Source organism: Natrix helvetica (genome assembly GCF_964273705.1).
Source record: "Natrix helvetica genome assembly, chromosome: 1".
Taxonomy (NCBI): Eukaryota; Metazoa; Chordata; class Lepidosauria; order Squamata; family Natricidae; genus Natrix; species Natrix helvetica.
Genome location: NC_138548.1, coordinates 245,297,708 through 245,316,219, shown reverse-complemented (window position 1 = coordinate 245,316,219; position 18,512 = coordinate 245,297,708). Strand labels below are relative to the sequence as shown.

The 18,512-nt window shown below is 38.2% G+C and overlaps 1 protein-coding gene across 5 annotated transcripts in view; it reads left to right on the top strand.

Moving 5' to 3' along the window:
• Positions 1-17,946, top strand: part of EPN3 (epsin 3) — a 48,659-nt gene extending 30,713 nt beyond the window's left edge. The window contains exons 4-10 of one of the 5 annotated variants that reach the window (XM_081936385.1): positions 4,883-4,963; positions 5,771-5,878; positions 7,257-7,419; positions 8,069-8,365; positions 9,610-9,714; positions 13,404-13,628; positions 14,136-17,946. In XM_081936385.1, the coding sequence (XP_081792511.1) occupies positions 4,883-4,963; positions 5,771-5,878; positions 7,257-7,419; positions 8,069-8,365; positions 9,610-9,714; positions 13,404-13,628; positions 14,136-14,458 (1,302 nt within the window). In that variant the 3' untranslated portion in view covers positions 14,459-17,946. Of the gene's footprint in view, positions 1-4,879; positions 4,964-5,770; positions 5,879-7,256; positions 7,420-8,068; positions 8,366-9,609; positions 9,715-13,403; positions 13,629-14,135 lie in introns of all 5 variants that reach the window. The other 4 variants (XM_081936386.1, XM_081936387.1, XM_081936384.1 and 1 more) reach the window with 4 other exon arrangements.
• Positions 17,947-18,512: the final 566 nt, after the last annotated feature.

Genomic DNA, 18,512 nt, shown 5'->3' with positions numbered 1-18,512 from the left:
TGTTTGTCCACTGGGACGCCAAGATTCCTCTCACAGTTACTACTATTGAGCCAGATACCACCTATCCTATACCTATACATTTGTTTTTTTCTTGCCTAAATGTAGAACCTTACTTTTTTTCACCATTGAATTTCATTTTGTTAGATAGTGTCCAATGTTTAAGTCTGTCAAGATCCTTGTGTATCTTAAGCCTATCTTCTGGAGTGTTGTCTATTCACCAAAGTTACACTTACCACAAATATGTAGAAAGACATCAAGTACAATAATGCCACAGCACTTATCTTATAATGTTTTGCTTTTTTATTTGATGTTTATAGATTTTAATATGGGATATTTCTTCATATGAAGCTTGTAACACTGGCCTAATGGGACGAGAAAGTTTTTTGACTTTATGGAGAATACACAGATGTTTCTGTATCGTATGGGGATATCAACCATGCAAACTTTTGTCTGTGAACCTCAGTGACTTCTTTTCAAAATATTTAGTTGCTCACATTTTTATAACTGGATGCCCTGTAGGTTGTCTAAATCTGCTTTAGGTGCCACCTGGTGTTCAGACTGGTTAACTGTCCAAATACTGCTATGCAGGGTTGCTTGAATTAGCTTTTGTTGATTTCAGACAATACAATTCAATAGCAGAGTTGGAAGGGACTTTGGAGGCCTAGGCAGGAAACCCTACACCATTTCAGACAAATAGCTATCCAACATCTTCTTAAAGAGTTCTAGTGTTGGGGCATTCACAACTTCTGGAGGCAAGCAGTTCCACTGATTAATTGTTCTAACTGTCAGGAAATTTCTCCTCAGTTCTAAGTTGCTTCTCTACTTGATTAGTTTCCACCCATTGCTTCTTGTTCTACCCTCAGGTGCCTTGGAGAATAGTTTGACTCCCTCTTCTTTGTGGCAACCCCTGAGATATTGGAACAATGCTATCATGTCTCCCCTAGTCCTTCTTTCTCTTAAGCTAAACATACCCAGTTCCTGCAACCGTTCTTCATATGTTTTAGTCTCCAGTCCCCTAATCATCTTTGTTGCTCTTCTCTGCACTCTTTCTAGAGTCTCCACATCTTTTTTACATCGTGGCGACCAAAACTGAATGCAGTATTCCAAGTGTGGCCTTACCAAGGCATTATAAAGTGATATTAACAATTCACATGATCTTGATTCTATCCCTCTGTTGATGCAGCCTAGAACTGTGTTGGCTTTTTTGGCAGCTGCTGCACACTGCTGGCTCATATTTAAATGGTTGCCCACTAGGATTCCAAGATCCATCTCACAGTTACTACTATTGAGTAATGTACCACCTATACTGTACCTGTGCATTTCATTTTTCTTGCCTAAATGTAGAACCTTACTTTTTTCACCATTGAATTTCATTTTGTTAGATAGTGCCCAATGTTCAAGTTTGTCAAGATCCTTCTGTATCTTTAGTCTAACTTCTGGAATGTTGGCTATTCTTGCCACTTTTGTGTCATCTGCAAATTTGATGAATTCCCCATTTATTCCTTCATCCAAATCATTGATGAAGATGTTGAAGAGTACTGGGCCTAAAACAGAGCCTTGGGGTACTCCACTGCATACTTCCCTCCATGTAGATGCAGTTCAATTGACGACTACACGTTGAGTGTGGTTGGTCAGCCAGTTACAAATCCATCTGGTGGTGATGCTGTCTAACCCACATTCCTCTACTTTATCTAGTAGTAGGTTATGGTCTACCTTATCAAAAGCCTTACTGAAGTCCAAGTAAATTATACCGACGCATTCCTCTGGTCCACTAATTTTGTCACTTTGTCAAAGAATGCAATAAGATTAGTCTGGCATGATCTGTTTTTGACAAACCCATGTTGGCTTTTGGCTATTACTTTGTTTACTTCTAGGTGTTTGCTAATTCGTTGCTTGATTATCCTTTCCAGAATCTTCCCTGGTATTGAAGTCAGGCTGATAGGTCTATAGTTTCCTGGATCTATTTTTTCCCCTTTTTTGAAGATGGGACCCACAGCAGCTCTTTTCCAGTACTCTGGCAGTTCCCCTGTACTCCAGGATCTCTGAAAGATATAGTTCAGTGGTTCTGAGATCTCGTCTGCCAGTTCCTTCAGAACCCTGGGGTATAATCCACCTGGTCCTGGTGATTTGAACTCATCTAGGGTAGACAGGTGCTCACTTACCATTTTCTTCCCTATTTCAACTTGTGTTCCTAATCTGATTTTTGTGGTGCTGTTTTTGGTAGGTTGGACTGTTTTTTCCCTTTGTGTGAATAAAGATGCAAAAAATGAGTTAAATAGTTCTGCTTTCTCCCTGTTGCTTGTCACCTTTTTGCCACTTTCTCCCAGCAATGAACCAATTGTTTCCTTGACTTTTTTCTTGTTTTTAACATGTTAGAAGAAGCTTTTTTTGTTATTTTTTACTTTTATGGCAAGCCTTTCTTCATTGTGAACCTTAGCTTTCCTCACTTCATCTTTATAGGCTCGGGCTATTTGCTGATATTCTGCCTTAGTTATGTCCCCCTCTTTCCACTTTTTATATTTATCCTTTTTGTCTTTCAATTTGTCAGAGAGTTCTTTATGCAGCCATGCTGGTTTCTTTGGGGAGCTGTTATTTTTCTTCTTCAATGGTATTGTGCTAGATTGGGCTTTTGTAATTACATTTTTCAAAATTTCCCAAGCTTCTTGCGTTGTTTTCCCCTTGAGGATTCTCATCCATGGAATTCTTCCCAAGCTGTCTCTAAGTTTATTGAAATTAGCTCTCTTAAAGTCCAAGACTCTAGTTTGATTTTGTTCTACTACTTGTGTTTGCTTAATGTTGAATTCCAGCATTGCATGATCGCTTGCCCCCATGGTTCCTGTAGCTTCAACACCTTCTATAATTTCCTCTCTGTTAGTGAGAATTAAGTCCAATATGGCTGATCCCCTTGTTCCCTTCTCTACCTTTTGGGAAACAAAGTTGTCTGCTAGGTTTGTTAGGAACCTGTTGGATCTTACACTTGGTGCTGATTTTGTTTCCCAATTGATGTCAGGGTAGTTAAAACCCCCCATTACTATTGTGGTGTGCTTTCTACATACCTTAGTTAGCTAACTAGCAAAAAGTTCATCTACTTCCTCTGCTTGGTTGGGTGGCCTGTAGTATAGACCTATGGCAATGTCATTTCCCCCACCAACCTTTAATGACCCAAATGCCTCAGAATATATTGACCCAAATTTCCTCAGAAGTCAAAGCATCTGAGAAAATTGTGGAGCAGAAATAAAAATTGTTCCCTCAATCCTTGTCCTTCTCGGCTATTGCCAGATCATGGGAGGCTGGCCAACCTGCTTGGCTGGAGACTTAGTATTTCAACTGCAGCAGAATATACACTTGCTGTCTCATGGAAGGCCTTATTATTTTTTCCACTAGAAGAATCTTTGTGAACTATCTCTGTTTTTTTCTGATTCTAAATGTCTGGGAATTTTGAATTGAAAAGAAGCACAGGCATATTTGCAATAACATGGACAGCATTGCAAGCGCTTTTGGAAGAAGTCGGTTATCTAGAGTTCTCTGTGAGCCTTCTGATTCTTTTGGCATAAATGACTCCAGTACTCAAGCCAGGAAAATAATTGATCAGAAGTCAATTGGTTTAAAAGGACCAGATGAAAAGGCCTAGAAACTAAAGCAATAAAGTGTCTGTTTCTATATCTATCATATGATTCTTGTATTCTGTGGTAGATAAATGTGTTATCTGTTACAATTATTCTGCAATAAAGCAACTTAAAGTAAGTAGCCATATCAAATCTGTGAAGCTTCTATAGACAGCTAGTTACTAAAAGTGAGATTGAATTCCTGGAGGGGCAACATTTATTGCTGTAGTTGGTATGAAGTCTGACACTCCTAGTCTTTTACATGAAAAAAATTTCAGACCAAAAAAAAAATTGGCACTTACAAAAAAAATGGTGCGGAAGGGGAAATTGGCTGTGGGGGGGGGGGGGGGGGAAAGTATGACTTTTTTTGGTCACAACCAGATTTGATTGTGGTCAGAAGCATTTGTGACCAGAAGTTCTACTGTACTAGGCTGATTACTTTAGCTCTTCTTTATTCCATATCCAGGTGAAAGATCAATGCCTTTTTAACGAAAGGAATTACACAGATTGTTCTCAACTTACAGCAGTTCACTTAGTTTAGTTTCAAAGTTACATTGGCACTGAAAAAAGTGACTGTTTTTCACACTTACAACTATTACAGCATCCCCATGGTCGGGTGATCAAAATTTGGATGTTTGGCAACTGGCAAATATTTATAATGGTTGCAGTTTCCCAGGGTCATGTGTTCACCTTTTGCCACCTTCTGACAAGCAAAGTCAATAAGGACGCCATATTCACTTACCAACTGTGTTACTAACTTAACAACTGCAATGATTCACTTAACAACTGTGGTAAGAAAAGTCATAAAATGGGGCAAAACTTACTTAATAATTATCTCACTTAGCAACGTAAATTTGGGGCTCAATTGTGGTCGTAAGTTGATGACTACCTGAAACTTCAGCTGGACCCTGATAAAGCAGAATCCTGATAAAAGAACCGATGCTGGCAGTGGACGAACTTCAAACTTGATGAAAAAATAGATCAGCCAATCTCATACTTACCAGATGTGTTGGATCAATTCTTATAGCTTTGGATGGGCATAAATCAAGTTGCATCCAACACTTCTCGAGTGCAGCAGTGCAGAGGAGGCTAAAAGAGTAATTAAGCTGCCTAGTTCAATACTGAAATGAACAAAAATAGACTAACTCAATATCAACTTGGTATATGTCCACAAAGGGTAAAGGGGTGAATGGGTGGGTGGATTGTTTATCCAGAATAAATGATTGAGCAGAGAACTCTGAGCAAACTTTTACCCAATTCTCCTTCGTTATCAGCAGCCACTTCCTCCAGTCTCCAGCACAGATGAAGATTTGCAATTACAGATAGCGCTTACCCTGAGCAAACAAGAGCATGAGAAGGTACCCCGAGCCCAGGTGGTGAAAGGGCACTTTACCTTTCCTCTTCTTGAACTCACATCTCTTCAAATGGGGCAGCTTTCTGTTACCTTCACTTCTTCTTCCTGGGACAACGCTGTTCTGTCCCCAATGGTCTAGAAATTCTACACGCTCCTAACTTGCCAAAAGCTTTGGAATCTCATTCATTTGCTGAAATTCTGAAATTGTTAAGGTGACCAAAAGCTGTCATATAAATATGAATCAAAATCTTGTATGAGAAATGTCAGAGCCCCAGAACCCAAGAATGGGGGTTATGGGTTCTTTCTCCTAATGGCAAAAATATTAAATATTAGAATTGCTCAAATTTAAGATTTGATCATCCGATCAATCGGGCAAAGTGAAAATGTACAAGCATCTCTCTTTTCCTAATCAAATCCACCCCTGAGCTTTTTTTGTCTGGCGGTAAGTCATTTTGCCAAGCTCAGTGGAAATTATTGCCCCCAAAAGTGTGCATAAGATTGCTACAATCATAGAGTTTGTGACGTTTTTAGGTGAGAGAATTCTCTAGACCTCTTCCTTCCTATCATCACTCCCTGCTGTGTCCATTTTCTTCTGCCTTCTGATACTTTTCCAATTAATAACTTTAATTTTCATGGTTCTGAAGACTAACCTTATCGAGCAGTTTCTTAACTTAGATTCTATTTGAAAACTAAAAGAGTGATTGCTATGACAAATGCACGTGGTAATATCTGAATGATGATTGTTGCCTTCAGGAAATAATCATTCCACTTTCTGGCACTTGGCTCAGGCATGTGTTCATTCTGATTGCAGGAAGTTAGGGCATGGAAAGGAGAAAATTCATTACTACAAAAGGCACTGGAAGAAAGTAACCTGGATGTTGAGGAAGTTGAAGAAGATGATAAGGGAAAGAAAACACAGGTATGAAAAACCGATCGCAGGCGTGCTCTAATGCCAGCTTTGAAATATGCAAATGTATACACCTTATGTGCTATCTCTATATGGAATTGCAAACTGTATAGCTGGGACTGAAGTTATTGATAGTGATTTTTGCTCAAATCCTCATTGGGCAAATGGTAGATGAGCAAATGCTGACTTAGATGCTGCATCCTGCCATGCCACAAATTTTGCAGACTCTGAGCCCATAATTCTACACAAGTTTATGAAACTTGTTTAAATTATGCCTGCCGTTGTGGTTGTATAGAACAACTGGATTCAACCCCAAAGAACTTTAGAAAGGCAAACAATAAAGCCTTTGAATGGGAATTTTTGGAAGAGAGGATGGTTGCCGAAATAAGGATGGTTACACTTTTGCATGAGGAAATACACTTATGCTTCATGCTTTTTGTTCCATTTGGTATTTAGTGTTATTTTACTTCTTTTGTTTTCAATCCACATATACTGTGCTGGCAGAATAAAATACCAAATATATGGCAGGTGAACATTTTGCTGCTACCTCCAATATTGTTAAGGTGATTATCAGACAATTTTCCTCTCTACAGATGTATCTATTCTAGATCCAGCCCTATTGTTCATAGTCATTTACTCCTACAAAGTTCAGACTGGCAGTTTCCAGCCTCTGATAAGCCCTAAACTGTTCTCATATTCCCCAGCCTATTCAGCAAGTGATCCCCTGCAGAAGGTTATTTCCAGAAACACCCGTTGTTCAGGCATGTTAATATCACCATCATTTCTATTCCACAGGAATTTGAGAGCAGTGTGAACCCATCCCACTGCAGCCAACCTCACAAGGCTGAGATCACTGCATGAGCCAATCAGTTCTTTCTTCCAGCTATGTATTAAGAGAATGCACAGAATGGCATTTGGTCAATCCTCATAAGTTTAATGCTCATGTTTTGTGCATTTGTCTAATGATTCCCTACTGTCCGACGGTGAACACAGATGATGCCATGAGAACATTTGGGTGTGGCACTGATTCTGGGGCAAAACATACCCACCAGAATATGCACTTTAAGAGCCAAGGAATGCCAGCAACATGCCTAAGGAGAGCAAGGGGATTGTTCAATTTCTTTGATACGCTGCAAAAATGCCTATATCCTGGCTGGCTGTTGAATTCCTCATATTCCAAAATTGGGAAATAGCCAATTTTTGCTGGCAGAGCTGACAGGCACCCCTGACACAAGTGATGTATAGCTTGCCACTCCAACCCCGCCACTCGAGGACAAACACAACGCTGATGCGGCCCTCAATGAAATTGAGTTTGACAACCCTGCTCTATAGGAACTACAGGACTACAAGCTCTAATTCTAATACATGGTATTCCTTTGTATCTTTCAAGTCTTCTGTGTTGGAGCTGGCAGACATTTTTGGACCAGCACCAGTCACCTCTACCCATACTTCTGCTGACCCGTGGGATATTCCAGGTGGGGGCACTGTTCGATCTGTTGACACAGACTTCTCTCCTTCAGCTCTATCCTTGTCCAGTTCTTGGGACCACAATAGTAAGAAGTTTTGAACCTGTTCTCTTTTTTCTCTTTTTTGTTCTTCCATTCCATTCTTGCTATTGGGCAATTGGGGTCAATGTTAAACCATTGCCTGTTATTGTGTGACTCTGCCTTAAGTTGTGTGTGGTACCTTCTAGGTAATAAAAATACTTCAATTCATGTTTGTAATTTTGTATACATTTTGTAATGTTATGTACATTTATATGCATAAATACAAAGTAAGAGTTTTATAAACCTTTATTTAAAAATGAGTTATTATTAAAGTCCTTTTAAGCACCTTAGTAAAAGAGTCTTGAGTAGCAACTATGATCTTAAAAGAAACATAAACCTTTCTGTCTCTATTTACAGTTCAAATGAATTTCCCTCTAAGGTTATTTCTGTTGGACCGATATATAGCATCTAGACTTTACTTTCCTCTTTTAGCATGCATTCTTATACACATATAGGCAGATTTGATCAGTTAGAGCTTATAGAATGAACCAGCTAAGATTTCTTTCCTCAAATGGCATCTCTAAGGTTGAGCTTACTCATTTATTCAATCTTGGCTTCATCATGTTATCTGCTTCTTAGTCAATTCATTCCCTATTTCTCAGGCAAATCAGATTCCACGTTGATAGACTCTTTTCTGTGTGCTTGCTCCTTTCAGATCCCAAATCTCCTGTGGAATCAACAGGGACATCCTGGGGTCCTGCTGCAGACCCTTGGGTGCCATTACCTTCGGAGGATCCTCTGACTCACTCTTCTGCTAATCAAGCTTCTTCCAGCCCCTGGAATCTTCCTCCTGTCTCTTCTGCCTCTGATCCATGGGGGATAAAATCATTGCCTTCAGGTATCTCATCAATAGACCCCTGGGGAAAACAGTCACCACCTGCTCCACTCCCTGCAAGTGTCACTTCTGCTGCTGATCCTTGGGGAGGTTCTACGGATAATTCCTCTGCCCATGGTAAGAGAGCCAATGTGGTGGGTTGATTGAGGTGATGGACAAGAAACAGGGAGACACAAGTTCTAGTTCACCCTCAGTCACCTGCCAGACCAACTAGATAGATCAAGCTAAGAAACCAATGGCATATAGGTCAGGATTACTTATCTTGTATTGGCAATAGTAAGCAACTGTTACAAGTCTTAACGTGCTTGTAGTAGCAACTCTTCCTCCTTTCCTTCCTCTTGATGCTTTCTTCAGTGGGCAACTTTGAGCAATCTTTCTCATTGTAGTCTACCTCATAGGGATGTTGTTGTGGGGAAAAAATAGGATGAGAGGCACCACTTGTGCCACCTTGAGCTGCTGTATAAAGATATAAATCAATTGCATTATTTAAAAAAATAATCACCTGCGGTTTTTGACACCGCTCAGTATGATGAATTAATAGTATCCTTCCTCTAACTTCATAACTGCTGGCCATAATTTCTCTCTTGCTTTATGTGAGCTATGTAAGGTGTTTGATTGATTTGCAAGAGGAACGTGGGATTGTCCCAGTTGAGTTCCTAAGTGGCAAGTTGTGTGAACTTCCTTGCTGTGAATGAAATGAAAGACACCTAGATACCTTTTTAACTGTCTTCAGAAACAGAGATGAAACCGCCAAGTGTCATGTGGGATTAAGCAAGCTTCTTTCTCTGCTTCCTTTTTACTGTAAGGAGGTCTAGGCTTTGAAGTAAATATAAAACAAGAGATTCCATCCACAATCTCACTCTCGCTTCTCCAGTTAAGATCCCCAAATTCAACAAACTGGTAACAAACTGGTAGCAGAAGAGGAGGAGAAATATATCTCTTTTTTTCCTAGGCTCCTTAGTGGAGCACTGTCTCTGTCCTTAGCTTCCTTTGCATAGTGTGTTGCATAGTAACAGTGTTACTGCTTCTGCTGAACTTCCATTCCTTCTCAATGGTGTTGAGGCTGAGATTGAATAAAGCATAGAGAGCCATTTTGGTTTAGTGGTTAAGGCACAAGGCTAGTAACCAAGACACCGTGAGCTCTAGTCCCGCCTTAAACATGAAAGCCAGTTGGGTGATTTCGGGTTAATCTTTCGGCCCACAACATCAGGCTTGGGCAACGCAACAATTGGTTAATTCCTGTCACAACCAAGGGATCAACACTTGGTTGATCTGAAAAAGAGGACTGGAAAATATTAGGAAGAAAAAAGAGACAGAGAAGCAAGAGAAGACTGTTAATATATATTTTCCTTCTCTTGTAGACAATAGTAGATTTGACTTATTTGCAAAATTACCTGAATCTGTGGACCAACCAGAACATGAAAGTTCTCAGGCTCCATCATCTGTGAAAGCCAACAGCTCTGGAGGTAAGCAAGCTCTAATGTAGTCATCCCTGACCTATGTCCTTCCTTGGAAACAATGCCTATTAATCCCAGGCAACATGGCCACCTGAAAGGAGAAATTAGGTGCAACATCTGGAAAAGAGAAGTCTGATCACATGTATTCATGGAGAAATGTGATGAGCAAAAATAACTGTGGATGCTGATTCTTCTTGCACATATTGATCTCAAACGTTTGACAGACTTTACTGACAAAAAAGAGCTAAAACCAACTATTACATGGACAATTGTACTAGCAAAAATATGGAAGTGTTTTATGTACACTTTCTTTTTTGACGTTTTTTTAACCTTCCCAGTTCAGTTGGAATTTTCTGGGATCTTTCATTTAAACAGGTCCAATCCTTCTTTGAGGTCAGAGAAGGGGGATGGTATCACAACCAGAAGTAGTTCCATCCTAGTTTTTATTTCACAAGATATCCCCATATTCAGACAAGTATGCAGGAATCAAGTCTTCAGTCACACTTCTCCCTCTCTTAGCTCCTCTTTTCCTTTTTGTGCACCTCCGATTCCCTTCATGCTGCATCTGCATGAATGGAATTTCACTACTGCTTGGGGAAAGGGGCCAAGTGGCTATTCCTTGTATAAAGGGAAATGAGATGACTTCAGAACAGTTCTGGCAGGACGAGTGTTATATGGATCTTTCCAGCAATGCTAGTGCCACATATTTTGAGATAATAGTCAGGCAAATTCCTCTGTCTATTTCCTATCAAGCAACCATGTTTAGGCTGTCAGTGATAACAGATTAATTAATTAATTATTGTAAGGAATACTGGACAGGCTCCAGTATTTATAAAAATCTGGGGAGTAGATCAATCTCTACATGTTGCTTACTATATTAGGCACTTTGGCAAATGCTTTAGAGCAGAATGACCTAAGCACCTTCCCACATGAAAAGAAGTGGCTAGAGTCCAATAAGAAATACAATCCATATGAAAAAATATAGATTACCATCTATGGGCTGGCATTAAAAGATAGTTTGGACCAGATGGCATTCCACTCAGCTCCTTCTGTTCCTTTTTCAAAATTAAATTCTGAAATTATTTTGATAAAGTTTAAAGCATCTGTTTCATAGTGCAATGGAACTGCTTTTAATTTTTTAAGACTCTAACCACATACCTGAACTTAACGTAAATTCTGCAAAAGAGAAATGGAATGGCTGTTTAAATAAAAGTTCTGACTGGAGCTATTTCAATAGGAGGACAGAACCAAATATTTTCCAGTTTCCATTTTATAACATACCATAACTCAAACAGATATACAGTAGGATAAGCATTAATGATCATGTCTCCAAGTGTGCATAGGTTGTGTTCTTATTCTTTTTGCTGATCATGCTCATTTTGTATTTAAAAATTATATATTTTAAGAAAGGTAGCAAAAGGGACTTTGTCCAGGTGCTTATACTTTTTCTGTCCAAGCCAAAGAATTAACTTTGATTTTGAACAAAGAGTGATACAGGATAACATTTTTGCAGAATTAGTTAAGGATAAAATTGATTTATTTATGCCAAATATATAAATACCCCAGTAGCAATGTTTCCATTAAATCCTGAATTATTGGATGGATTTCTGATGATTCCAAAGCCAACTTTATTTGAACCCACTGGACACAGAAGGGTAGTAATTGTGAGTATTAATTGATGTAGTCTAACAATGATAAAACTGTACTATTTCAAGTTTATTATTCTCAGCTCTCTTCACTTTTATAGTTACACAATATTGCTTGCTGAAGCCTAGATTTCTTCCTCAAATGGATAGCGGTGATGAATTATTTTGTCAACACTGGGACCAATGTGATACAAGTCAAATGGGAAATTTCTGAAAAAAATTAATTCTGATAATGTCACTTTGACAGCTGCAATTTTGCCAAGCAAGAGTAACGTTAGTGGGTTGGTTTTTTTTTAAAGGATCTGTTTAGTGTTTATCAACAGTGGCTCAGAATTTATTTTCCTTAGCTGGCCTACATCTTTCTAAGAACAATTTTTAAGAATCTCTCCCATAGGTCAGAAGTCCTCAAGCATACTTGCACAATTATTGTTATGATTATCATAATTGTTGGACTTTCCATATTAAATTCTGCTTCTGCCACTTGGTTAAGTTGTTTTATTAACTGGGAATACTCAGCATGGTAATTGAAGAAAATTGCTGTGGCTTCAGTAAACATAGTAAGGAAAACCCTTTTGTTTTTTAACCCTTAGTATTTGAATATCACTGTAATAATTAATATTATCTGCTAATAGTTCAATTATAAACAATAATGAAAAGACATCTCAGTTTTATTCCTGCAATATTAATTAATATTACTTATTAAGAACTGTCTTAGGAGACAAATATAGTTGTTTAGTTACAAATACAAAATTATAACCAGAACTATGGCACATAAAAGTTTGTATGGAAACTTCCATTTCATTATATCAAATATATTAGAAATGTTTATGTGAAACATTGTAACTGAGATATTTATATACTTGATATATAGGTTTAAAGGTCTTCCAATAAAGTCAACTAAATTTCTCTGAGCCACAATTCCAGTTTGATCAGGGGATATAAAAGTGGGGGGAAAACCTACTTTAATTTAAACTTATTTGCTAAAAAAGAATGTCTAGAATTAGTAAGATTTTTGATATATTGACATTAACAGTTTTGTGATAAAACAATAGCTTGTTCTTGCTAGAACAGAATTATATAAAAGGTTAAAGAACTTTATGTAAAATGTAGGTGAAAAGATAAATAGGAAGGAGAAGGAGAAGATAAGAGGAGAAATGTAGCAGGTGAATGATATGAAAAAAGAACATTTCCAGTATATTAAAAAGAGATGAAAAATAAAAGAAGACACTGTTGTGAAATAGTAAAATATCATTTTGTAAATAAACATTGTTCTATTGATATACTGACAAACAGAAACAACATATCTAATTTTTATTGTTTATAAATAGTTTATTTTCTGAATGAATGATAGCATACAATACAGCTACAAATCTATTACATTATCAGAGGAAAAAACACTAAGAGAGGAGATAATCACAGTGTAAGAACTCCAAGTTCACCATTTTGGGATGGTGCCAAAGCAATTTTACATTGAAAAAAAAATTCTTTCGATTTCTTTGCCAGCTGCCTAAATCCAACATGACTCTTTCCCAAGCATGAGTCTTAAAAGAATTTTCTTTAGCAAGATTTATTGAGATGAACGGTAGAGGTTATAGTAATTCCAGCAACTAATCTATTTTCAATTTAGAACACATATTTCCTCATGTGCACTGTGGCATATGCTGATAACAGTGAACTGACACTTAAAACATTGTGCCTCTTCTGATCCAATAAACTCAATTTTGCCATGGCTCTATACTTAAAAAAAAAACCTAGGCTTTTTAGCTTTGTTTGGGGTTTTGTAAACAAACCATATACTTCAGTAATGGACACACACAGAGAGAGAGAGAGAGAGAGAGAGAGAGAGAGAGAGAGAGAAAGAGAGAGAGAATATTCTGAATATAAACCTAGAATCTATAAATATTCAGAATATACTGTATATATTATAAAATCATCCTTTTCAGAAATGGCTAAATATATAAAATAATGAAAAAGCAAAAGAAAGTGAGGAGCAAGCAATGGAACTATGTGATCAATAAAGTAAAATCTCTTTTTTCTCTCTCTCACTGGTAGATGTGGATCTGTTTGGTGACTTTATTCCAAGCACCGCCGAGAATGGAATTCAAAATAAAGATATTTTTGATATTGCAAGTTTAGGAGATTCTTTACCTGATTCAAAGGAGAAGGACAACAAAACACCAGAGACCTTTCTTGGCCCCAACGCCTCTTCCTTGGTTAACTTGGACTCCTTGGCTATAGTCCCCCAGAGCGTGAAGTCACGTAATCCATTTCTGGCGGGTAAGTTGCATAGGCAGGACCAGCAACATGGGATCTTGTACAGAAGTCTAAAGGAACTTTTGTTAGCAGGACAGTTTTGTGTGATTCAGTCCTGTACCTAGGCCCTGCCACACCTTTCTTCTTTGTTCCCCTTTTCATTGGACCCATTTCCTCATAGGCTTTAATACTTGCCCAAAAATTCACAATACCCATATTTGCCTTTGGATAAAATAATGGTTGTGGCTTCTGCTTTTGGTTGAGCCTGTTGGTATTTCAATTCTTGAAACCAAATATCCTTGGAACCTGTTGGGAAATATTGCCCTTCGGAAATAGTGATGAGATGCCTTTTCACATATTACTTCTTTGACAGAATAAAGAAAATAGTGGGCTTTCTTTGGAACCTGTCAATTTCTTTTGCAGAGTCCCTTGATGGTGGGGACAGGGATTAACTTCCTCAATTTCTCACAGTAATTCTTAGTGGAAATCAAGATGAGTCATGTTTTTCTTTTCTTTTCTTTTCTTTTCTAGGACTCAGTGCTCCTTCACCTACCAATCCATTTAATGTTGATCAGCCCAAACCTACTCTCAATCAGATGCGGACCAACTCCCCAGTGCCTAGTGTTCCTATGGGGATGCCAATGAACTCTATGACCTACAGTACTTCTCTCCCTCTTCCGCTCAGTAGCATTCCCTCAACGATGACTCTCCCAGCCTCTGTGAGTGCCTTTCCTCAGGCTGGAGCAGGGCCTTTCCCAGAGCTACCTGGCAACTTGCCTCAACCTCTCCTACCACTCTCTGGCTCGATTCCACCACCATTAGCTTCACAAAGCGGTATGAACCCTTTTCTCTGAGAAGACTTGATTGGTAACCTATGATGTATCCCTTACTTCTTTACCAATGGTTATGGAGGATCTCCCGTGCAAAGCACATTTGTTTTGAAGCAAGCATCTCCCTGGAAGCTCTGATCCAAGAGACTCAGCATGAATCTCCTTGCTCAATGAGATATTGTTCAAAGAAACAACAACTGTCCCATCCGGTTGAACGTTGCCTATAGTCTGCTGCGGATGGCAGTTGGGACCTCAGCTGACATCGTTTTGATGGATTAAAAAGGAGGTTGGAGGGCAGTTCTGCAGAAGGGCATTTCTTTTTCTAAGGATCTCTGCTCTCCTGCTTTTATGTTGGCACAAATAGTGACTAAATTGAACAAAGCAAAACAAAAACTTAAGATTACTTCTTCAATGTGAAGGAAAGAAATTATTTTATAGTTTGCATGGAAATACACAAATAATTGCCAAGGCTTACAGCTCTACTTCCTGCATGGCAGGGGCACAGTCTCATTCCTGGGAATCTTGACAGCTCAGCAAATTTTGCAATGCCATATGCAAAGGGAGAAGATATGATTTTTTATTTTTTTTGCGACAGTCACTTTTACTGGGTTGCCTAAAGGAAACCTCTTCTGTTTCCTGCTATTTCCACTCAGTCACATTTTCATCAATTGTCTTCTAGCACATCTTTTAGTTTGCTTGCGAGTTTTGGATACTCTGAGATTTAGCGAGGGACCAGTATGAAGGTAGAAGCTACATAGAAGGAAATAATAATATTTTTTTTTAAAAAGGGCAATCAATGCACTGTGTGGATACAGTGGCAAGAATGCTGATCCATGAAAGGGATGGAGAACAGAATTATAAACTCCAACCCTCTAGAAATATCTGACCAAACTGGCTTCTAAATCAAATGCCTCCAAAAAAATCCCAGGCATTCCAAATTCTGAAGATGCTGCCACACTTTACATTAAGAGCTGATCATTCTTCCTGTTCCTATTTGCTACTCTACTACTGTTGTATTAATTCTGACATCACTGCTCTTCTGCTTCTGATAGCTTTGATCCAAAGACTTTTCTTTGTCAACTTCTCCGTATTTATAGAGCAGCGTGATGGATGTTCCGATTTTCGCTTTGGATGGTCCCTTAGTTACATATCTGATCACAGACTTTTGTTTTCTTAGTGCCTGCCTCTCAGTCTCAAATCCAGTCTGCAAAACGGTGGAACTCAGCAACATCAAACCCAGTCCAGAACACTTGAATGAACTCTGTGAAGTGCATGAGAAAGCTTGGACTATCTTGCATGGTGGCAAAGGGCTTTGTTAATGTGTTTGGGAACTCTGTTCATGAGAACCTTAATATTGGGCTTGATGGCCTAGATGTCTTTCATTCAAGCTTAGAGTTGCTTTGAAAACATTGATATTTGTAAGCTTCTTTCAGTGAGCCTCTCCCCCACCCAAGGTCCTCCTAGGATTATTATTGAATGGATGTGGTATAAACCAGAATGCTAGAATACTGGGTTAGAGCGTAAGCATCCCAGATACCAGCTGTGTCTTAATTGACAATTTCACTCAGCATGCCAATACAAGTTACATCTGCAGGGTATGATGACTGTGGAGCGCTGATTCAGCTGCAATGGGAAAGAAATCAGGGCCACCCACAGAGAGCAATGCAGGACAATCATTGGGGCTTTTTAGCCTGTATGTAAACACAATGCAATCACACCAATACAGATTTTCAACCTATATAAAATAATGGGGGCGATGAGAGAGTAAGAGGCCAATAAAAAGCTCAAATGTACTTGGTAATTTAAAATGTTTTATATGCTCCTTTTAAGTGTTTAGTTATAAGCAAGGGGAGGGGTGCGCGACTGGGACTGCAAGAGTAAGCACGAATGTACGCAAAACATCAATCCCCTCACCTATTTTACTTCTTTTATTTCTACATATTGCTCCGATTGGAACTGACTTTTGTGCTATCTTTGATCATCGTGTATTCTGAGTTAAAGTAAGAATTTTTGCTTCCATCCTCAAGGAGGTTCTTCATCCTGTTTGGCTGATTCTAAAACTTTTGGCGTAAACGTCCACCAATGCAGTAGTATTTTAAGAAAGCCACGGTGATGTCAAAATGACATGTGTTCAGTGAATCTGGCTCCTCCATTGACTTTGCTTCTCAGAAAGTCGCAAACGGTGATCACATGATCTGGGGACGCTGCAACCGTCATAAATGTGAACCAGTTGCCAACCATCCAAATGTTGGTCACGTGACTATGAGGATGCCGCAAAGGTCATGTGTGAAAAATGGTTGTAAGTCACTTTTTTCACTAACGCTGTAACTTCGAACTGTCACTAAATGAACTGTTGTAAGTTGAGGATTACCTGTAGTGTTTGACTCTGTTGTGTTACATATTCAAGGAAGCACTGAAATAATTCCATGGGAATTTGCCTGACAAGAGTGGAGATGGCCTTCATTTACTTGGAGGGAGGTTATTGCTGAAATATTTTTAGTCATCACCATTCAAAGAACTACCAGTCATTACTGACTTTTAACATAGGCTTGCAGAATTCCAGACTACAGAGATAATTCTGGTTTACCCTCTTAGAACAAGAACAATTAACATTTTTATTATAAAGAGAAACTTCTCCCTATGTTAACTATTGTTTCTAGCAGCCTCAACCTTGAATGGCGAATTGCAAAGAATATTTGGCAGTATCAGACACAGGTTCTCTTCTCTATGTTTGATATGAGCATTACTGGGCTATTTAAGGATAGCTAAAATTGCTGGATGTCTTGACAAATTGTCCGCCATAACATATGCAAAATTAATCAATCATCAAGAATATAATTTATGAACATACAGTATATGTAAGCCTTTAATAATCATGTTATAGCTAATCTCGTCTCAGATGATATTGCTTTTACCAAGAAAAAAAAATCACCTATCTTGCAAGTCTAATAACATGTCTGTTATTAAGCTTTCCAGTACTATAGAAATAATTTGTTTTTCCAGTTCCTTAATTGAGAACAAATTTATTGCTTGATAATGAATTTTGATGGAAAATATATTTTTGTCGATAATCAATCATGACTGTGATATCCAGCTAGCTGTTGTGGAAGAATTTGTTTCTTCTGCTCATATGTCCTTTATTTGAATCTATTTTCAAAATAACTTTTTAATTCAGTATAGTTTCTGGTCCACTTCAGATGTTGAGCATCCCATTTCCTTTTTAAGTCATTCAGTCATCTGTTTGAGAGTACACATGACCAAATACTGACATGGCCTATTTGCCTATTTATTTTTGCATTCTCACATTATATTAGAAATATATTTTCCACCACACCTTGCAAAGGCATCTGCAGTATCCACTTTGTAAACTACAATCTGGATTCCACTTAGATTTACATTTGATGATATGAATTTGATAAGCCCAAAGAACAAACGAAGATGTAATTTATATTTTACAGTTGAGTAAAATATAGCCACTGCATAAAACATGAGCAAAGGGTGCGTGTGTGTGTGTGTGTAAAAGAAAGAGTGTATTCAGTTCAGTGAACTAGTTTATTCTTTATAATGCTTTGTGACAATATTTCTCAGATTGGCTCTTTGTTAAAGTTTTTATCACAAATGTTATTCAATGAGTGCTATTTTTCAATTTCAGTCAATAGTGATTTGCAAAGAGCCAAATAAAATCTCCCTCCCTCTCTGCTGGATTGGAAGTTCTTATAATAATTAGCTTGTCTTTTGTCCAATTGTCAAACATATTCTAAATTCTTTATTCCAAGTGGCAGGAAACTTAAATCCAATCATTAAGAAGCTGGCTTTACTGTTGTCAGATTTCACATGACAATAAACATCTCCTCCCCAGAAAAGCAATCCCATATTCAGCAACTAGCAAACACAAGAAGCTTCAGACTTGACATAACACAAAAGTCACTTTAATGCAGAGATAAGTAATGCTTAAACAAAAGATCTGTCTGCTGCAGAATTCAGCAATCAAACTCTGTGTGTCAGTCAGCCCAAGGTTTAAACTACAGACCTTTTCTTGGTTTTCTTTTGAAGTCAATGGACTTTGGGTCATTCTTTT